This window comes from Peromyscus eremicus, chromosome 5 (assembly GCF_949786415.1).
Source record: "Peromyscus eremicus chromosome 5, PerEre_H2_v1, whole genome shotgun sequence".
Taxonomy (NCBI): domain Eukaryota; kingdom Metazoa; phylum Chordata; class Mammalia; order Rodentia; family Cricetidae; genus Peromyscus; species Peromyscus eremicus.
This window is the reverse complement of record NC_081420.1, coordinates 102,748,207-102,770,765: the sequence shown is the minus strand read 5'-3', so window position 1 is coordinate 102,770,765 and position 22,559 is coordinate 102,748,207. Positions and strand designations below refer to the sequence as shown.

General features: G+C 49.7%; 1 protein-coding gene across 1 annotated transcript in view; it reads right to left on the bottom strand.

The window, feature by feature from the left end:
- Atp6v0d1 (ATPase H+ transporting V0 subunit d1) overlaps positions 1 to 22,559 on the bottom strand; it is a 39,986-nt gene that overhangs the window by 5,724 nt on the left and 11,703 nt on the right. The window contains exons 2-3 of the mRNA XM_059264137.1: positions 8,366 to 8,537; positions 641 to 819 (exon numbers count right to left, since the gene is read on the bottom strand). Coding sequence (XP_059120120.1) covers positions 641 to 819; positions 8,366 to 8,537 — 351 coding nt within the window. The remainder of the gene's footprint in view (positions 1 to 640; positions 820 to 8,365; positions 8,538 to 22,559) is intronic.

Below are 22,559 nucleotides of genomic sequence, written 5' to 3'. Positions count from 1 at the left end.
TTCCTGGAATAGTTCCCCAGGGCTTAGACTTCGGCTATGAGAGTACTAACTAGTCATGAACCTCATGTCTTGTCTCCAGCATTCAGGCAGACAGGAGCCAACACCAGTGAGGCAGAGCTAACAGGAAGCTTCCCTGACTCCACCCCCTTCCTTGGCCTCTGACATGAACCCTGCGTCCTACTGGACACTGTCTGACCTGACCTCTAGGACCTGCTCAGTGGAGTCAAATGAAGCTGTTTGCTTCTCTTTCCCACCTCATAAGGAGCCAGCCTGAGCATCTCTGCTTAGGGTCACAGTCTGCCAGACCTCTCAGGACTCCAAGGGACACAAGCACCCCTTACTCTTCCATAAGTTCATTCAGCCCTCCTCTGAATTCTGAAAAACTAGACTATTTCCAAAGTCAGACAGTCTCAGTCTGCCCTGTGGGTTGCCTGTCTGACCTAGAAAAACCAAAGGGAAAGGAGAAGAAGTGGGCTGGGAAATAATGAGAATGGGAAGTTGAGGGAAGGGCAAGGTCAGCAGCAGCAGGCAGATTCTCACTTTCTGCTTTGGGGTTGCCCCACCTCTACAATCTACAACCACACTGAGGCTCCAGTGCTAAGACCACTGTCCAGCAGCTGTTTCCACCACAGTGGCTCACCCAGGGGCGTGTCCACCAGAATGGCATTGTAGAGCTCTGCAGGTGTCTGTGCGATGTTCACGGCCTCCATCTGCTCAAAGCTGCCTAGTGGGTGGCACTTGGGCACAAGTTCAGCGATTGAACGCTGGTGCAATGTGCCAGTGATGAGCAGGATCACGTTGTCAATCATGTAGCTATAACTGTGAGAAGCAGACAACAACAGGGCAGACTATTAGGGTAAAAGGCCTGGCCCAATACCCTTGCCCACACAACGCATGGGTCAGCACCTCCTAAGCATAAGTGCTGGCTCATGGATGCTATGATAGGCTCCAGAGGCATTGTCCTTTGGTATCTCTTCACCCAGGTTCCTGTCACCATGACCACCACTACCTCCCTACCCCCAGGAACAGGAACATAGGGTAAAGGCAGCCTCTCCTTTGAAAGGATGGTAGGTTTATGCCTCACAAAAGATGGGAACACAAGTAGCTCTCCTACAGTGTGAACAGTGTTCCAACAGTACACAAGAACCACAGGAATATGCAGGTGAGGTACACAACCCATCCTAGAGGCAGGGTGGTCGGGAGCTTGACAGGTAAAAAGACTTGGAGATGAAAGTGTGTTCTGGAAAGACAGACTAGTATCCGAAGGCCTAGTGGCACACACTGAGTGAGAGTGGACTTAGGGACCAAGTACTGTCGAGACTGGCCAAGGGAAAGGGAGGCAGAGCTGCTGGTGAGGCAGGGCTGTCAGCAGAGGGCTGCCTGGAGACTGAGCCCAGGCCAGGCAGAGGGTTTCCACTTCACCTCAAACACTAGGGCTGAAAACAGGATACCACAGTACAGTTAGGGCTACTCTGGCTCCTTTAAGTTGAGGGGGACAGAAGAGAGAGAGGGGAAAGGCTAAGGAATGGGCTGGGTTGGGGAGAGGCTTCTCCAAGAAAGGCCAGAGAAGAGTTATAGAGGCCCCATGTAAGAACGAAGGACTAGGTCAGGCGGACTGCACAGCCCCACCTTGAAGACAGAAAAAATGCCTCCTTACAGCCAGATGCCAGTTTAAGCAACTACTCAGGAGGGCCTGTATGAGATCCAGAGGCTAGTCTGACTCAAGTCAGTTCTAGGCTTCGTCTCTTAGGCTGGCCCTGCAAGAGGACAGCTCTGTTTGCCACGGGCAGCAGAGGGAGCTGTGGAGCTGTGGAGGGTGGGGCTGCCTAGTTAAGACTTGGCAAGGGACAACCAAGACAACTTGTCTCCAACTGAAAAACATAGCCACAGAGGAGCTGGGGCAGAGTTTTGTGTAACCACCTATGGGAAGGAGAGACAGGAAAGAAGGGGAGAGAGAAGACCCAGTTACAGTCAGGCTGCAGCAGGCCCAAGTGGAACCCATCCTGTTACAAGTAATAAACTTGGAGTATAAAGGAGCTGGATTAGGCCTCAGGAGAATGTCCTTAAAGGCCAGTCTGGGCCATGAAAGGGTAAGGATTAAGATGGAGGCTACTGTGAATTGGGCCCTGAGCACAGGTCTTGTTCTGTTTCTAGGTGGGCTAGAGCTGGGCTCCATCCCTGTGACAAATCTTGAGTACCTAATGCTGAGACTCTTTAGGGAAGGCTTTGGTAGGAGGTAGTACCCAGTACCAAGGGAATAAAGGGAAAAGGTGGCGGCCTAGAGCCCATACCTCAGCTTAAAGAGACAGCCACTGGGTGTTCCTCTAAGGCCCTCAAGGAAGGTGCAGGAAAATGTCCCAGCTCCTGTCTCAGCCCAACCCATACTCCTTGGCTTGCTGAACACTCGCCCAGTTCCCACCCAGTTCAGTACCATTACAAACTCTGGTCTCCTGGGCCTGGGGCCAGGCAGCAGCCCTCTTTCCATACCCAATCTGGCTGGGTCATTATAGCATATGCACTGAGAAGAGACAGGGTTCCCCTTCCAAAACCAAGGGCCTCAGGCAAGGCCCATTTGTAGTTGCAAGCCAAGAGGCCCATATGGCCAGCCTCCCATCCCTGACCCCACAGAACTGGCAGAGTGGGGGTACAGCAGAGAGAGTGAGCCTGCCAGAGCTTTGTGCTTTGGCCTCAACCTGTATCTCCTCCACTCTAGATATCTCCTGCCTCTAACATCTTCTATATCTCATATATCCCAGGACACACATACCACCCTTCATTATTTAACCTGCACCCAATCCAGCCTCACTAAAATCTATGTACCTCTAGAGACAGCCACAAAGACCCCACTCTAGAGCTTAAGAATGTCCTTTTTCCTCTTATACCCTTTAGGTAAGCTAAAGAACAGCACATCCTTGGACTTACATTATTCAAATGATCCCATGTGGCCTTAGCACCATGGCAGATAAACCCAGAGTGGGCTATTACCAGGCCCTAACTCAGCATAAGGCAGAGGAGCTCTATTCCTACAGCCACTGTCCACACACAACCCACCTACCTACCTACCGCCGGCACCTGATGTTCTAGTCCTAAACGCCCACCTCCGTCTTCTCAGAGCGACCCCACACCAGTTTCCTCACTCTAAACTTACCCCCTCCTGGTGCCCACAATCCAGGGTCTCTTTTATCCATTTAGGCTAGGAGCAAGGCTGGAAAAGAGCCCAGAGAAGGTGTCTGAGTATTTCTGAGGGTCCTGGCCCATCCTCAGAAGAAAACCCTGTGGGCCCTGTAGGGAGACACTGTCACCTGACTTCACGTCCAGCTAGGACAGTGAATGGAGAAGCTAGTAGTGGCTCTCCCTCCTTTCTAGCTTTCCCAAGCCTCTCTTTGCTACAAGCTTTAGCTGAGCACAGAGGAGAATGCTGGGCCAAGTCAGGGCCACTCAAATCGTAGCACTCAGCCCCTTCCACTCCTCCTCCTCCTCCACAGGCCAGGCCATCTCCGTCCTGTGCCAGGCTGAGCACTCCCCTCCCCCTGGGCCAACTGTAAGGAGGCTTCAGTGGAGGCCCCTGCTTTCCCTTGCTGCACAGGAAGGTTCAGAATCCTCTTTCCTGGGAGATGGAAGGCAGGACAGGCCTGGCAGAGATGATAAGATCCAGCCATACGCCTTCCTACCTTCAGCAAGTAGGGAACCTTCCTCCTCTCTGCCTGGCGCTTCAGCAGTGGCTCCCTGCCCCCAGAGAGCTGCTCTGCCATGTCTCCCCTCATTTGGCCTCAAAAGAGAGAATGAAGTTCCAGCTGGTCAGCATCTCCCTCCAGAGGAAGACAGCTGGGGAGTGGATGGCCCGTTGCCCGCCAGGCCAAAGAGGCCCTTTTGGGGTGGGGGTAGGGCAGTCTATAATTCCCTGCCCTGAGGCCCTCCCCTGCTTGCCCTGTGCCTCCAAATAGCTTGGTCTGGGAGAAGTCTCAGGCTGGAGTTTAGGAAGCTACTTCCTTCAAAGAAGCCTTTGGAGTCCCTAGCCGACCCTGTCCCTCCACTGTGCCCTTTAGTGCCACCTGCTGGAGCAACATAGCTTCTCAGCACTTCTGCCAACTTGCCACCTGCAGGTCCCCACCAAGGGTCCTCATTTGCTGCTAGTGACAGTATCTGTATTCAATTACATCTAGGTCCTGAAGAGGCCCACCCAGGATTGAAAATGAACAGAAGTTTCTGCTATGGCCTCAGCACATCTCCTCTTAAACCTCAAGTTCCCCTCTGCAACCAGAATGAATGAGATGTGGTCCACAGAAGAGTTAGTGGCTCTGACCATCTCTTCATTAAAATCCTGACCCTCCTCCAAGGCCCAGTTGGATTACCTCATCTGATTTGAGCCTTAGGGGCCCTGAAGAGCCCCTCACAGTGGTGCTTTCCCCCAAGTCAGAAGAACAGGGTCAGTACTGGCTCTCTTTCCATGACAGGGAGAGACAAGGAAACAGAACCCACAGCAGCCCCAAAGCCTCAGTTAGCAGAGACCTGTGGTCCACCCACACACTCAGCTTACTGGGAACAGTCAGGATAAAAAGTCCTGGGAAACCCTGACGACTGCCCTATGACCAAGCAGGGCCAAGGTGGGGGCAACATGTCCTGAAGAGGATAACAGATGCTTTGGTGGGCCTAGTGGATGCTTGGGGCCATTGTCCTGGGGCAAAGCTTCCTTCCAGGTGCTCACTTCAGCAGATGCAATTCTCCCAGGTGGTACAGGTTAACCACAGTTTCTGCCAGTGGGCATGTAGGCTACAGGCAGGTGTTATACACTGGGGATGGCCCCTGCTAGAGGCTCACTCATTTAAAAACAAGGGCATTAGGGTCTACCTGAAGATGTCCCAGAGACCAAGCTTACTCTCCCAAAACAACTTTCCCAACTTCTCTTCCAGGACTGGCTCTCCTATGGGAAAACACTATGGAACAGGCCAGATAAAGGTCTCCTTCGGTGCACAAACAAACAAACAAACAAAACCCCAAACCCTGAATACAACAAGCTCTATCCCAAGTCACACGGCAAGTTAATGGCCAGGCCTGGCAAGAGCCCGTTGTATAAGGCACACCAAGTGTGTTAGCACTATAACATTGCGCTGGGTCACTTAAGACACAGCGTGCAGTCTACTTCACTCTGACTGTCTGCAGGATGCCAGACAGCCACATCTACTGTCACCTCTGTCCCCTCAGCACCCTATCGCTCTGCATCCACCTTGCTTCCTCCTGGCACTGGCTCTGGACTCAGCCAGAGTCCTTCAGCCTGGATTCCTACCCCTAGTTCTTCCCTCAAACACCTTTCTCCTCAGCCAAGTAGCCATTCCTTGGGGGAAACCAGTCATGAGTCCCCAGTCTGGGGGAGCCCTACCCCACCCCCAGCGTAGAGCCCAAAGGAAAGTTTCACTCATCTCTTTCCAAAATTGTATTCACACTTGAATGATCTGCTACGGCAGTGGAAGAGAAAGAGCAGCTAAGGAAACACGAGTTCAGTTAGTCAGACGGGAGAAAAGAAACGGCGGGAGGCCGGACACCATCAGTGGCCAGTCCTGGAGACCTGGGTCACATTAAAGCCAAGAGTGACCACAGCCAGGGCTTTGTTGTGGAGTGACAGAACTTCTGGGAAATGACTGCAGGCATGAGTGATAGGGGAGGTGAAGGAAAAGATAAGGCACCATGAATTGAGTTCTTAAGGGTGGTTAATTATAATAAAGATTCAGGTACGGTGCTAGAAGTACATGGGAGGGATCTGAAAGGGAAGGTGGTAACACATAAGTAAAGAGGAGTGGCCATTCAGGTCCAGGAAAGGGTGAAGGGATTCTGAAAGGTGGTAGAGGGATCTCAAGGAAAGGAGGGTTGGAATGGACTTAGGGAGCGGGATGCAGATGCAGTGTTGGAAGGTGTACTGGCTTCTGATTACATTGTAGAGGAGTACGTGGGCCATCTGCCCAGAGATGAGGAGGCTGGAGGTAGGAGAGGAAAGATGTTTGGGATGGGTAGGGGTCATCCTACTCTTGATGGGAACTGCAGGGTGCTGAGTAGGGACAGCAAAAAGTTGCTGGGCAGAAACAAGCTGAGGCTAGCTGAGTAGGTAAGCATGTATGTGTTAGTAGGAATGACACTCCCCACACCCCACCATATAGCGGGCTTCCCCAGCTTTGCTCCCAGCAGTGGAGGTGGAGAGAGGACAGCTCCAGGCTGGAGGCTCTGGGATTCCTCCAGGGCTGGGGGGCTGCCAGTCGGGTGGGACCATGAGTTGGGCAGCCAAGAGCATTGCAGATGTTGGCAGAAGACAGCTCAAATGATAGGCCAGGGAACCTCAGCTAGGGAGGTGGGGAAATGAAGACAGAGGGATAGCAGGGAAGGAAGCAAGGCCTGGTGTCTTGTTGAATCCAGAACCCATGACCTGCAAGGGACTAAAAGTGGGCTGGAAAGCCTGAAGGCTGTGGGTGGAGGCTGGCTGCCTGACTCAGCGATTTCAGGAGTGTAGTAGTTCCAGGTGGTGACACAGCAGTCATCAGTGAGGGGTGGCTGATGTGGAGAGCCGAGGAGCAGGCATTGGAAATGAAAGGGTCAAAGACAAGCAGCCACAGGCTCAGACTAGCCAACACGTGGCTGCTGAGCTGTTCCTTAGTGGGGGTAGATGGGAAGACTATAAGCCACAATCACCCATGAATGGAAGAGGCGCGGAAGTGGTGGATTCAGACAGCTTGCCACAGGACAGCACTTGGCTGCTTTAAGCACACTTGGTGCTTGGAGCCAATCTCCAGCAAAGAGCTGGCGGCTGCTCTGTCTCAATCACACTCAGAGCCCTCTCCAGTTTCACAGCCTGGCAGGCTGACACCCAAACAGGCCAGGGTAGATGCACAGGCAGGTGGGCAAGTTGGCAGCAATATGGATAACATCTACTCTCTGACCACTGGCATGGGGTCAGTCTTCCTCCAGCCAGCCTAGCTGGCAAGACCAGAACATTCACTAAGAAGCTGAAAGAGCCTTGTGCAAACAAGTTGAAGGTGAAGGCTGAGCTCTGGCAATAAATTTAGTTTCCTGGTATGTCCCTGGCTCTGGCCTTGGGGGAGGGGATACAGGCCCAGGCTAGGGGTTAGGTAACATGGTAGAGTGATGTGTGACACACACATACCCAAAGTGGCAGCATGTGATACACTCCATCTGCCCTGTCCCACAAGGTCCACATTGGCATACCTTGACGAGGAGAAAGGTGGTTTGAGCATGAGCCCATTTTGAACTCCCTAGCAAAGAGGCACCTAGGGGAGGAGATCTATAGGCAGGAAAAGGCTTGCTTTCCAGCTTACAGGAGTACCCTGCACCTTTCAGGTGCCCCCGCCTATTAGCTTTACCTGAGGATGGAGCCCTCTGCCTAAAAACTCCATTTGAGTAGACGGATTCTGTGCAGCTGGCTGCTCTTGGCTAAGAAGGGGAGTCAGGCTAGGCAGCCAGCACAAAACCCTGTCTCAGAAGAAACAAGTGGAGTAATGTGTCTGGTCCCAAGCAAGAGGGTGGGAATGGGAAAAACAAGACACTCAGAAGAACATGGGGATACATTTCCTAACAACATACACTGCACAGCACACTCAGAGGCTGGCCAGTGATCACACTTCAGCTCACCACTTGCAGGAGGGAGCCATCTGGGCTAGAGCCATAGCCCTGGCTCACGACTCCTAGGTCATTCCTTCAGAGGCGATCTCTCTACCTTTCAGGGTCCCAGGTACATAGGACTAGCCCAAGTAGCCTCTTCTAGTCCTGAAGTCCAGGGTCTTCTCTGTTTAGCTTCTCTAAAAGCTTGGTATAGGCAAGAGTCCCACAATAAAGAAGGCTGGTACAACCAAGGGTTATTATAAACATGGGGAACCTACCCACTTTAGCTCCTGTGAAGGAGGGCAAGGCATTCAGCCTCCTCCAACTCAAACCCATTCCCAGTCTCTCTGACCTGTCAGAGAAGATGGAAAACAGGCCTCAGACTAAGTCGGGGCAGAAGGACTGTATGGCCCATCCCAGGCTCTTCAGAGCTCTGTCTACACCTGGGCCTTTGACTCTAGCATGAGGGGAGTAGGAGGAAACCTAATGAGTGTTTGATGTGGGTGCTACAGAATAAGGGAAGAGGGGAACTCCAATTTTCCCAGCTTCTGCGACGTTAACACCTCCACAACAATGACGGGACAGGGAAAGAGACTGGTAACAAAACTTTATGACCTGAAGTCCAGAGTTGTTGAACAACCAGTCTAGTTATACCACTTGAGAAGACTTTAAAGACATTCTTTAACGACAGCTGGCCTAGGCCACTCTGGTGCCAACTTCTGCAGGTCTATAGCTCCCTGCCCAGCACTATGGGTCCACTCACGTAATGAAGTCCAGGAAGCTGGCAAGCGGCTCATAGGCATGGTTTCTCATGTGGCGGAACTCTACCACCATCTTCTCCTTGAGCTTGTCATCGATGACTGACACTGTCAGAGGTGACGCTTCATTGGCCAGGAAGTTGCCATAGTCTGTACTCTGCAGGTGCAGCTTCAAGTCTGAAATCCAAGGGGAGATGGAAAGGGCTAGGCTTTCTGAACCTTACCCAGTGCCCTAAGTTTCCAGCCCTAACCAATTCTGGGCCCAGCTCCTCCCATGAAATTGTATTCTGCTGCCACCCTGACGTCTACCTCCTTATTGGTTCCGTGCCAATGTACAAAGCAGCCAGGCTAAGGGTCCAGATGCTCCAAACCCTAGGACCAGAAGCCAGCATGCTGAGCCCCAGAGTACAAATATAAATAGAATAAATTGTACAACAAGATGATAAGGCTGGGAAGATGTCAACACAAGATGTCATTTACAATCTGTAGCCTGTGAGACTCTGACTCAGAAGAGAATATAACATGGGCCCTGCTCTCTAGGGCATGAGGATTGGAGGGGCAAAAACATTCAGACATGAGGCACATTAAAAAAAGAAATACCTAAAGCTTTGGGGGGGTAGAGGGGAGAAACGGCACAAAAATATGGCTGAGCAGAGAAGGCCATGCTACGTTGGGCTACAGCAAAGGGTAGGACTAGGAAGCATGAAGACATAACCAGGACACAGAGAGAGTGAAAAGGGGTGAGGGGTGAAGGTGTGGCTTGGGGATGGGCTTCCCTTAGCAGTGGCTGGAGGCAGACAGGCGAATAGTAAGAGCTCTCTTGAGCTTTTAGAGACACGGGTGACAGACTATGACTTGCCCCTGTCCCTGTCTATTCCTCACACAGCAGCCAGTGATTATGCTATCTCTGCAGTGCTAGGAACTGAACTTGGGGCTTCATTCATGCTAGGCAAGTATTCAATCATAAGGTATATTCCCAGTCTGTTTTATTATTTTACTTTACTCTTTTATATGTATGTATGTGTGTACATGGCTGTAGAGATCAGAGGAAAATCTTGAATATCATTTTTCAGGCTCTATCTTTTGTTTTAGACAGGACTGTTCTCTAGCCTGGACCCTGACAAAGTAGGCTAGAATAGCCAGCCAGTGAGCTTATAGGTATCCACCTGTCCTGCCTTCCATCTCACCCATTACCGGTATAAAAGCACATGCTGCCACACCCAGCTTTTACATGGATTCTAGGCATCTGAGGTCAGGTTGTCAATGCTTGTGAAGCAAGTGCTTCACCAACTGAGCCATCTGCCCAGTCCCTTATTTCATTGTTTGTTTGTTTGAGACAGAGTCTCACTATGCAGCTTGGCTGGGCTGGTTACTAGGTGGACCAGGCTGGCCTTGAACTCATAGATATCCCCCTGCCCCTGCCTCTCAAGTGCTGGGATTAAAAGCATGTGCCACTACGATGGCCACTTTAAAACATGATCTTGTTATGTAGCACAGTCGGCCTGGAACTCACTACGTAGACCAGGCTGGCCTCAAACTTTTCAGTCCTCCTACCTCAGCCTTTCAAGTACTAGTGCTGAGACCACCACATGAGCCACCACAATCAGCTCTGAGTGATCTGTTTTCAAAATTACATTTATATGTGTGTGAGGATGTGGGTGAGTGTGCATGTGCCTACAGGTTCCCCAGCATGCAGTGTCACTGTGTGCCTACGGAGATCAGAGGACTCCTGCAGAAGTTGGTTCCTTCTTTCTACCACATGAGTTCCAGGTATTGAACTCAGGCTGTCAAGCTTGGTGGCAAGTGCCTTTGCCTGCTGAGAATGATCTTCTTAAAGCACAAAGCACTCACCTGCCTCAATCCTCTCAGGTGGCACTTAATTTAAGTGGGCGTCTCTGCTGAAATGAGGCTCCATAGAGCTGCCCACAATCACCTCCTTGCTTCTCTCCTCCTCTCGACCCCAGTCACATCCTCCTGTCAGGGTCCCTTCTCTGTTCCCCAGCCTGAAAGAAGACAGTCCACTCCACCCCTTCCTTCAGACTACTCCTTAAACACCCCCTCTTCTAAAGGCTCTTCTGCAATCTGGTAACTATTCCTGTGTCATTTTTCTTTGTAGCACTTGATCTTACCCAGTTCAGGGCACATAAACTCTAGGAGGATAGAGACTTTGGCCCAATGTGGTACTCTAGAGCCTAGTACAGAGTTGTAACTGGTGTGTGTTTATTTATGCTATGAAAATTCTGCAGTAAGAATGAAAAACTGCGAGAAGTTGGGTGAAGATGGCAAGAAAATTACTCCTGGGTATATGGGGGTCACTGTGGTCACAACAGAAGTACTAAGGCTAGTGGCTGAGAAAAAGATCCATCCATTCAGTGGGGATGAGGCCAAGGACTCCCCAGGTGCTCTTGAGCACCATACGGAGCTGCTCGGAGAGAATGACAGGCGGAACAGATAACTCCTCCATGGTCTTCAGCGCCTCTCTGATGCCCCTCCTACTTTATCACTTCAAAAAAGCCTCACTGAGTGGTGGTGGCACACATCTTTAATCTCAGCACTTGGGAGGCAGAGGCAGGCAGACCTCTGAGTTCGGGGCCAGCCTGGTCTACAAAGTGAGTTCCAGGACAGCCTGGGCTGTTACACAGAGAAACCTTATCTCAAAAAAAAAAAAAGACAAAACAAAAGAATGCCTCAATGGTGTTTGGCATTGTGGCACACACCTTTAATCCCAGTACTCAGGAGACAGAAGCGGGAGGATCTCTGTGAGTTTGAGACCAGCCAGGTCTACATAGTCAGTTCCAGGCTAGCCAGAGCTCCACAGTTAGACTCTGTCTCAAAACAAACAAATGAACAACAACAAAGAATGTCCAACTTGCAGTTAAGCATGCAAAAGGAGATGGAAGAGCAAAGTGTGGCAGAATGTGGAGAGGGGGTATGAACGTGCTGGAATGAATACCTTCCACCTATATGCCTGGGGGCAGGTGACAAACAGAACTTACGTTTCTGTGGTTCTTAAGCATTAACAAGAGTGGACCTTAACCTCTAAAAGCCTACAGGAGGATCCACTGCCTTCATCTCAACTCCCCCACTTACATCTACTTTTCTCCCATGGTCACCCTAAAGATGATAAAAGAGAACCCAGCTAGCTACCTTCTAGTGATGTGTGCATATGCTCCAATGTCTCTGCCCCAGGGCATGTGCAATCACTCTGTTAAGGGGTTCTGTTCTTCCCTATTCTCTCAATCTGGCTACTTTGAGAATAAGGTATAGGTAACAGAAAGTATTCAAGTCAGAAATGCTTGGATTGTTGTAGTATTTCAGTTGGGTCTTGCAGAAAAAGTCTACTTCTATTGATGGCTACTGTCGTAACAGTATATTGCCTGCATTTCTATCTCCACATTGTAATAACCTTGAGACTGGGCAAGTACATAATGAAGTCCCAGGTTCAATCCCCAGTACTGTACAAAACCAGGTGTGATGGCACGTCTATAACACCAGCATTTGGGGGCAGAAGTAGGAGGATCAGTTGTTCAACGCCAGCCTATGAGACCCTGTCTTTTTTAAAAAAAAAAAAGAAGTAGGGGGAGGGGGGACAGGGATGGTGATGATAGCAACAGACATAACAACACTTATATCTCAGAACACGTATCTAGTAGTTTCTTACAGTGCACAGCCACGCTGTTTCATAAGTCTGCCAGCTTTCTGAAGTTCTCTGAGAAGCATAACTTTCCCTTTTCTTCTTTCTTACGTAAGCGCATCTTCATTACTATTTTGGGTTTTATTCTTCTAATGCCCCATTTCCTACCATGGAGCTGTACGCTGCCACATGGCTGACCCACACTGGCCTAACTCAAATGAACACAGCTGTTTTTCCTTTTCTAGTCTCCTCCTCCAGGCAGCTACTGAGATTTACAACTCGCTTGCTCTGGAGTTTTTCTCCAGATACTCTAATAAAATTGACCTCTTAAACTTTGGCTTGGACAGTGGTGGTACATGCCTTTAATCCCATCATTTGGGAGGCAGAGGCAGGCAGATTTTTATGAGTTCAAGGCCAGTCTGGTCTACAGAGCAAGTTCCAGGACAGCCAGAGCTATTACACAGAGAAACCCTGTCTTGAAAAAGAACAACAATAATAATAACAAACTTTGGTTTTGCTTGACTTTCCAAAAAAAAAAGGTTATTAATGCCTCTGAAATGGTTTTTGTGGGTATGAAACAAATGGTTAAAAATATAAGCAATCCCACCTTATCCACCTTATAAGTACTGAAATGAAGTGGACTTGTTCATGCCCTGATTTACATATTTATATCTACCAATAAACACATTGCTACTGGGGGGTGGGGGGTGGGGGAGACAGGACGGACAAGGGGTTCTGGTCCAGGCCCAAAATTCTAAGAGAAGCTCCAGAGCTGACAGCAGCTAGAACTGGTATTCTGGTTCAGAGCATCAGCGAAGCCAAACTATCCGTTTATTCATGCAGCCACTGTAGCTGGCCTAAAGCTCTCTTCAGACAAAAGACTTTCTCTTCAGCTCATAGCTTGGGTCTAGAGACCAAGACAGAGGCACAGGAAGGCCCCAGGGCATAACTCAATCCTCTGGAGTGGAGTGCCTCCTGGTCAGTGGCCCCATTGGTTCCTAGGGTAGCAGGCCTAGTCTGGAACCACAGTCAATCCTCTTGATCCCTCAAGCTCAAAGCATTAAGGATCCAGGCCTCTGCACATTCTGCCCTTCTGTGCCCTGGCATATGCTCTGGGAGGATTCCCTAGGCAAGCTGTCACCTCCCACTGGGGATCCTGAGAAGCTCTCCAGGAGCATGAAACTTCCTGTCCCAGACTGCCTTGCATCACATGGCTTCTCTCTGGGAAGGCTGGCTCAGCAAGTTCCCCATTGCCAAACGCTTTCTTCTCTTAAACAACCAGTGACTCTCCATCAAATACCTGGTACTCTGGTGAGAGTTTTCTCCTCAGAAGACCTGGAAACACACAGGCCATGCAATGGTCTCATTCCTACGCCAGGAGCAATCTCTGTGCTGGACTTTCCAGCCATGCCCATTTCATAAGCTTATCAATAAAAAGTCTCATGGAGCCAGAACCTTGTCCAGAGTCTCATAGAGTATACAGTGGCTAGGATATCATGCAGGCCTAGTTGACTCTGTCAGTCCCCACCTCAGGGCCTCTTTTGTTCTTCTCTGAGCCTCCTTGACCACATTCTCCATATTCCATGTCTAGGGCAGGCCTTTCAGGTATGGAACCAGATGCCCAAATAGCCTTTAGACGCAGATGAGTCGGCCAGTGGCCAAGAAGCTGGCTTGCAGGCCCCCTAGACACTCAGTGCCCACCTGTCAATAGCAGGCATGGGTCTACACTCTCATGACTCATTAACAAATCCCTCTAGCATCACTTTTGACACCAACTATCACTACAGAAGCTAGACATGTATGCTTGTGATTGAGCAGGGCAACGCTGGGGTTCTCTCCTTAGTACAGCCCCACCCCTGGGACTTCACAGAGGCTGCAGAGCAAACACCCCTGATTCTCCATTGCTGCATTCTGCTGACGCTGCATCTGGGGAAGCCATGGCTCTGAGCGCTGCTGGAATGCTGGCAGCTGGGTGGTTTCTGCTGGAGTTTGTCAGAACAGAGCAAACCCAGGAGACTACTGAGAATCCTGCCCAAGGCTGGAAGAGTCTGCCTTACCAGGAAACTCATTTTTAAAAGCCCCCAGAGACAATGTCAAAGGGCTGTTCCAGACCACTTTCTCTGGCTAAGACCCACATTTCCCTGTGACCCAGGGAAAAGGGACAGCCTGCCAGCCAAGAAGGCAACTTGGAGGGAGGCAGGCAGGCTGATCTCTCAGCTCGCCCACGAGGGGACCACACAGGGCTTTTAAACCAGTTCTGACCCTGCTGGAGAAACCTGGCACCCAGACACAGTGGCTGGCAGCCCCAAGCCCTTCAGACAGGCCTGGCCAGGGCTAGGACAAGCTGGGTTAGGACGCTCTCTCCTCAGCTTCCTGCTCTCTCTGAAGGCTATGGAGGAGGGAATGTGACTGGGGATAGGATCCAAACACAGAAGAGGCCTGGAACTTATAGATGCTTTGTGGGAGACCCAGCCACCGGGCCCTAGCCCAGCCCCTCAAGGGCACCCGAGGACAACAGGGGCTAGCTCTGCTGTGAGACCTGCCTGGGCACAGCAGCCTAACAGCATCAGTAATGGCCCTTAAGAGGACCACACATGCCTCATCTGAGGTATGAGCTATATTCTAGTTATCGCAGATTGAGGACAACTCTGGTCTACCCACAAGCCCAGCTGTCTACCCTAAGTCCTATCAGGCCCAGCAGTAGTGTCGGGCCAGTTTGGGATCTCTCACAGTAAAAGAACTCCTCAGCGGCTGATTCTCAAGTTCAAAAAGATGCTGTTGCTATCAGGAAGTTCTTGCTTTAGTGTGACCTAGCTTAGAGGAAACAGACTAAGTCAGCTTCTCTATGTTCCTGGTCTCCACTCAGAACCCCGGGCTTGCTCCTCCACACCCCACTCCAGGCCCACCCCAGATCTCCTATGCCTCCTAAGTCCTTGACTCAGCTGTTCTGGCAACTGTCCCCCACCAGCACCATCTCCAAGCGCCATGCAGGCTTCCTGCTCCACTCCTGAGCCCTGACTTCCCAAGTCCACTCTCCACACCAACCCCAGAGTGAAGTTATCCATCTCCATATGTCACTGTCACCTTTACTCAAGAGGCTGTGTGGCCCTAGAGCTTCAGCTGTTTTCCAATGGCCCAAAGTCTCAACCTTACACTCCTTTTGCCCTTGACTCTGACTTAGCAATGCTACTATTCTGACAAGAGTCCCTTCCTATTATTTAAGCTCCCAGCGAATTCTCTAGGGAAGTCCATAGGCGGAAGTCCTTGAAGTGGAGGAAATGGAGCTGTTTCCTCAAGCCCAGCAGGAAGACTGAAAAAGGAAGATACACCCCAAGCCTAGAAACCAAGAGCCTCCCCCTCCCTCCTCCACAGGGCAGCTTCTGTCATCTCAAGGCTGTGTGTCAAAGGCTACTGTTCCAGCTTAGCAGAGCTCTTTGGAGGTACCAGGGAAGACCACAGACCAACAACCACCTGGCATGGCATTTTAGCTTATAAGCCTGTACCAGCTTCAGGCTAGCCTCATAGCTTACACCTTCCTGAAAACCCCCTTGCTTATCCCTAATCTCCAGTCTCCTCTGGTCATGACCTTTCAGTAGGAAGGCTCTGGTCCCTGCTGCCACTACTGACCTTACTGACTGACCCCAGGCTCCTAAATAGTACAGTGGCATGCCCCCCTGCCCCTCACCAACCTGACTAGTGCTCTCTGCTCTGTTTGATAAAGTATTGGTTTGGTAGTGACTCACTCAGCCAGGCTGTGTGAGGTGGAGCTAAGCAACCCTGCCCCCACTCTCTTCCTGAAAGCATTCCCTAAGCCTGCCAACCCTGAAGGGGATCTTTCAGGCCATTCAGCTGGCCCCCAGGGGCAGGTAGCACATGGCCTCTCCAGCCCTCTAGCCCCTACAGCAGCTCTCCAAGGACCTAGGCAGGCAGAAAAAGAGGGTCATGGCCTATGCCAAGGAGTTGGTCCCACATGCCCTAGGGGAGCAACACACTAAGCAGGGTGGCCCAGTCTACACTTATCCATGGCCTCATGGTCCACAGAGGGGTCCTGCTGGCCAGCTGGCCAGAGCAACGTGTAAGAGGACAGTGTGTTCCCAGACTTCACTTCTGCCTTTCCAGAGTTTACTCAACGATGCTCTCCTGGGGAGCTCAGGAGTTTTCAGGAATTGTATGAAACCAGATGCTAGAACATGTTTCATAGAGCCTAATGTACCAACCCTGCAAGGGTGGCGAGGCCATGAGCCTATTCTACCTTGGTTCTTCTACCTTAGATCCAGGTGAGGGGTCTGCTTTGAAGGAACAAGGATCCCCTTCCAATGCTATTACTTCTAGAGGTTCAAAATGAGAAAACACAGGATGGACAGATGGCCAGTCTGGTGGTGCAATAGAGTTTGTGCCCCCTTGACACTTCTGGGTGAATATGCTGTACCAAAACCTCCTCCCTAGGCTCAGGGGAGTGTCTCAGGCTCATGTCAGCTCTAAAGCAGATGTGTGCACTGGCTGGCTGGATCTGCAGGGTCAGAGTGCCACAGCTGGAACACAAGCGTGGGAGCTGTGCATGGGAACCATTAACCCTGGGCTTACCTAAAGCCTCAGCACAGACTGAGTATCCTCTTCACTGCAATCTTTAAGCCTCCACTGTGGCCTATTGAAGTCACTCTGAAAACCCCGTGTTCCAACTCTTCCTATCAAATGCTAGCTGTCTCCCTCCCCACATATTGCCTGCTCTTCCTTACCACCCCTGCAGTGGCAAAGCCCCTTCTCCTGGCCAGTGAAGGCATACCCTTCCTCCACCAGCTGGTCTATGCTATAGTTTCCGTTCCTCTACAGACCCACTCTGCCAAACCATTGGAAGAGAAAGAGGAAATACTGTGGATGTGTGCATGTGTTTAATACAGGGCTCTCTGTGTAACTCAGGATGGCTTCAAACTTAAAATCCCTCTGCCTCTGTCTCTAAGGGCTAGGATTACAGGCATGTACCTACCACCATGCCTGGCTCAAGATGAGAGAAAAATCTGAGCTATGGAGCCATAAAATATGAGTTCAAATCTTGTCCTGTAACTTGGTCCTGAGTATTTTATAGTACATCTCTATATCCAGGCTCCTGGCTGGCTGCCCAGCACTTGCACTGGGTGTCCAGCCCTACCCCCAGGGCACCTGTACTGACATTAAATTGAAGTAATGGTATAAAGAGAAACATCAACACAGTACACTATAGACCATCTTTTCTAGCAGACAGAACACACAAAGCATCCTAACAAACATTCTCAGCCCAATAGTCTCCACTCCAGCTGCCCTATTCAGCCCCACCAAGAATTCCCCTGATCCTCCTTTTCATGGTCTAAAGCATCTTTCTATATATACATGGACTCTAGCATGTCCTCATGTCCCTGCCTGTGGAGATCCCTATACCCCATAAGCATGCAAACACACCAGCACAACTCTACTATCTACTAGAGATGGAAGAATAGAGCTGGCTCAAGATTTAGGATGCCTGTCCCAAAGTCCATGTGTTACTTCACCTACCAACAAGACTATACAGAGCTCTGAGCAGCCCAGAGATCTAGACAGAGGTTATGACCCAACTCTGCCCCATATACTACACCCTGGGCTGCCCTGAACTACAGCCCCAGAGTCTTTGGAGCAAACAGGAGGTAGAGTAGTCAAGTGCAGCTCCTGCTGCATGGGAAGCCATGGGACCTGGCAGGCCAGCAGAACCTGGAGTCTATACAGTTATTGGTTTCAGGTGGTGGGAGGCAGGGCTCCTGCGGGGAAAGGACAGGGAGTTCTCGCTCCTTGGTTTCTGGATCCAAATTGTATTTCATGCTGGAGGCTTTTAAGTTAAGGTAAGGCACTCACAGCAGGGGGTGGGACTGACTCGCAGAGGTGGTTGAGCTGATACTGGTGGCACCACCCACCAACATCAAACATTGGTGGGAAGATCATGTCCAAGAGTCATCAGGATGTCTGCCCCAGGTTAGCCACCCCACTCCCAGCTCTGGGACAGGTGGCAGGTGGCAGCAGAGTAACATTTAATTACCCACGTGATCTTAGGAACATCCCGTCCCTGTAGCTGGGACAATGAAAGCATCTCTCATAACGCACGAGGAAGTCAGCTCATCCATGAGGAAGGGTGCAGTCAGGCAATGGCTCCATGTGCCAAAGGGAGGGGCAGAGCTGGTTTACTGCTGCACCCAGGGCAAGTTCCAAGCAGCCCTCCACTACCTGAGAGGTAATCCAACTGGACAGCCTTCACAAGGCTGTTCCCTCCTTGGTCCTAAGGCTTCAAAGGACTGGTATGATCAAAAGGACACAAGACTTCCAGGGTAGTTTCCTTGTGTTCCCCAACCACAGCCTAGCCTGACAATCAAGGGACCTTATCCGGGGAGTTGGGAACTACACCTCTTCTGCTGCTACCATGCACTTTGGCCTTATGCAAACTGGGGCTGTAAGGAAAACCGTTTTTGCATTCCCAAAGATGTGAATCTGTCTGGGTGTGAATAAGAGAGGTAAAGAGGTCTCACTTGGCTAGGTGCCAGGCAGCCAAATGAAGGTCATCAGTAGCAGTGAGCTGTGCTCAAACGCTGGCTCATGTCCATGTCTAGGTCCTGGGTTTGCTGGACCATAGCACCTGAGTGATCCAGTCAGTTCTTGATGCTGGCTCCTGTTCCACATACAGACCTCTGGAAGAAGGACATGAAGGAAAGCTAAGGCTTGCTCAGATGGAGAAGTGTAGTTTCAGAGGCTCTGATCTCTGTGAGACTATATACCAAGATCCTGGCAGGAGCAGCCTGCCAAGTCCATGGTGCTCAGAGACAGTCCAAGAGAGAGAGACATAAGAAAAGATTTATTTTGCTTTGGCTTCAACATTATGGACAGGCTCAAAGGATCAAGCCTCATTCATATATGTGAAGACTTGATACCTTCATACCTTCAGTATGAAACTCCATTCCCTAGAGCTCATGGAAACTGCACAGAGCAGCCCAGGCCAAGGGCATATCATATTTATGTCTTGCAGAACCAAAACACTTGGACCAGGTAAGAAGGTGGCAGCATCCAGCAGTATCCAGACTGGTCTTGTTCAGTAACCTTCATTCACCTTTAGGTTATCCCCAGTAACTCTACTCAAGGACACAATGGACATGTTGGGGGGGGGGGCAGTAATAAAAAACTAGACTGGATGTCATCAGCACTGTGGTCCTGGACTAGCCTCTGACAGGGTGGTGGTTCCACGCTTGGAGAGCTTCTTAGTTTAAAAGATAGATCTAATGGTTCAGCAGTTAAATGCACTTGTTGCTCTTGTAAAAAACCAGAGTTTGGTTCCCAGCATCCAAATCAGGTGGTTAATAATTGCCTATAGCTCTAGTTGCTTAGGGTCTTGTCTCCTTTGGACGCTAGCACAGACACCCCTACACACAGAGTCATATTCATTCTCTCTCTTTCTCTCTCTCTCTCTCTCTCTCTCTCTCTCTCTCTCTCTCTCTCTCTCTCTCACACACACACACACACACACACACACTCATTCATTCTCTCTCTCTCAAATAAAAAATATTTTAAATGAAACAAAAGCTAGATCCAAATATTGGAAGCTACTGGAGGATGTGGGAAGCATACAGTCTTAGCAAGGATTGAAAGATCCTCCAAGACTCTCTGTTCCCCCAGACCTGGCTATGTGCAATACAGTTTGAAACTTAGTAGGTGGAGAAAATGAATAAGCTGCCACATGTGACCTGGAAGCCTCAGGGACCTGTGCAGCAGATCATGGGTTGCATCTCACCTAAATTCCTCAACTCCCAACTCATTAACTCTAATCTAGATTCCTTGTAGCAAGGCCTGAGGGATTGGCAAGGGTCCCAGAAGCAGGGATTCTTTCCACTAACCACCCCTTACTGAGTGAGTCAGGAGCTAGATATACACAGGTATAGCCCAGGGAGCCTTGAATAAACAAATTAAATAGTAAATGAAGGGAAAAAGTGAGAATCTACAGTGACTGGACCTGGAGAGCCAAAAGAGATGTTAGGAGACCATGATTAAGTCCATGGGTTTTATCTGGGACCTAATTTCCCAGATAAAATAAGAAGGTTGGATAAGTTATCCCCAGGAGCCTTCCCTTGCTAAAGTATGCCTGTCTGTCCTTAGATGTCAGACCAGGCCAGGCCCCTGAGCATATCTTCACAGTCCATCAGGGGAGCTGCAGGATGCTGGGTATGGAGAGGTGGAAAAGGCATCCAGGTTATGAAATAGTAGTCTAGCTAAAGTGATCTTTCATTTTTCTGTCTCTTAAAGGGAGTGAGGAGATGAAGGAAGTCAGTCTTGGAATACTGGCTGAGGCAGAAGTAGTGACCTCAATGGAAAGGCACTCAAATCAGAGCAGATGGTGAGGAAGAAGAGCTGTCAGTCACCTGTTAACAGCCCCATTCTTGGCAGAATTAGTGTGCCAACATTGCTTACTTGGAGTTTGGTACCATGCTTAGTTCTCTCTCAGAGCTGCTTACACATATGTATCTGTATGTGCCACACATGCCTAAATGTCCTTCTTAGAGTCCCAGAGGAAAATACTATGGATGAATTCTGGGTGGAACCAAGGTGGAAAGCTGGTGAAAGATATATTTCTGGGAGCCTGAAAGACAAGGTGTTGACCCCTGGAGAGCCTCAAGCTCCTACTTGAAACCCTGACTGCAGTGGCTGCTACCCCAGCTCTGAGAGCTGCCAGAATGACCTAAATGCAAGTAAATGAAGACAGTGTATTAGTCAAGGTTAGAGCATCCTGTACTAGACATCAGGACAGAGAATATTAGAGAATGTCCTCTGGTCTTCTTCCTATCCTTGGAAGATGGGACACAGGAAGAAAAGAACAGAAAGAATCAAACAAATAGGAGACAATGAGCCATGAGCCCTACATCTAATCTGAGAGGCTAATTAAGTACTTGAGTGACAGAAGTAGAGCCCAACAGAGAATCCTAAAGGACAGCAGCCATGGAGAGGTGCTGTGTACAGCAGAAGCACAGGCCGAGGCATGCTGCCTCTCCCAGCAGCAGAGTGATCCTAGTGCACCCTCTAGTGGCGGAAGGGAGGATGGGTCTATGGACAACCATGAGGGGATTGGTTCTTGGCGAGAAGAGGGTGCTCCAGCTCCAGTTCCCTCTCAACACATCCTTCCAATTTCATCATGCCTCAGACTCTTGGTCTCCATCTCCCCCAGCCATCAGCCCCTGCAGGCATGAGATTGCTGACACCTGCAAAGAGGTGCAGAAATGTGTCATGAAGAATGGGAATTTAAGGGGCTGGAGAGCAGCTTAAAGCATCTGCACTTGCAAAGGTTAAAATTCCAGCACACACATGGTGGCTTATAACCATCCATAACTCCAGTTCCAGGGGATCCAATACTCTCGACGAAGAGTGCACATGGGCACATATGTACATACATACACGAAGGTAAAACATTCATACACATTTAAAAAAAAATGAATAAAGATGGGCTGGAGAGATGGCTCAGAGGTTAAGAGCACTGACTGCTCTTCCAGAGGTCCTGAGTTCAATTCCCAGCACCCACATGCTGGCTCACAACCATCTGTAATGAGATCTGGTGTCCTCTTCTTACCTTCAGCAGACATGCAGGCAGAACACTGTATACAAATAATAAATAAATAAATAAAATGAATAAAGAGAGGCTTGAGAGATGACTCAGCAGTTAAGAGATCTGGATGCTCTTCCAGAGGAGTTGTATTTCCAGCACCCACATCGGGGTTCACAACCACCTGCAACTCCAGTTCCAGGAGATCGCATGCCCTTTTCTAGTCTCCTGAAGAACTAAGCAAACATGTGGTGGTGCACAGACTGACATGCAAGCAAAACATCGATACACATAAAAATAAATAATTTAATTAATTAAAACACAATGAAAATTTAACTCAGAAGTAAACATGTGTCTGGAAAAGCCAGAATACATACCAGGGTGGTATCAGTCTGGCATGAGAAACTGGTCTCCACTGACACAGTTTCCTGAGAGACAAGGCTAACATAACAGGATGTGGAGGGAAGCTTGGGCACCCTCAGCCTGCCATACTTGTTTTCTAGCTCAGCTAGACCCTTCCAAATCTCTAATTCCCTTTAACTCTCCAAACTGTTTTGTCTCTACTGACACTTACTACTCAGAAATAAGATAATCTGTGTCACAGTGACCCCCCCCTTCAGCATGTAGCCTTAGCTTTCTCTCTCAAAATCCTAGGACTCTGCTAGTACCATTATGGGCCTATCATTCATCTAGTCAGTCCCTCTCTCTCTCTCTCTCTCTCTCTCTCTCTCTCTCTCACACACACACACACACACACACACAATGTAAAATTGAGCCAGATGGTGGTGGCGAACGCCTTTAATCCCAGCACTCAGGAGGCAGAGGCAGGCAGATCTCTGTGAGTTCAAGGCCAGCCTAGGCTACATAGTGAGTTCCAGGAAAGGCGCAAAGCTACACAGAGAAAGCCTGTCTCAAAAAACCAAAAATAAATAAATAAATAAATAAATAAATAAATAAATAAATAAATAAATAAATAATGTAGAATTGAGCA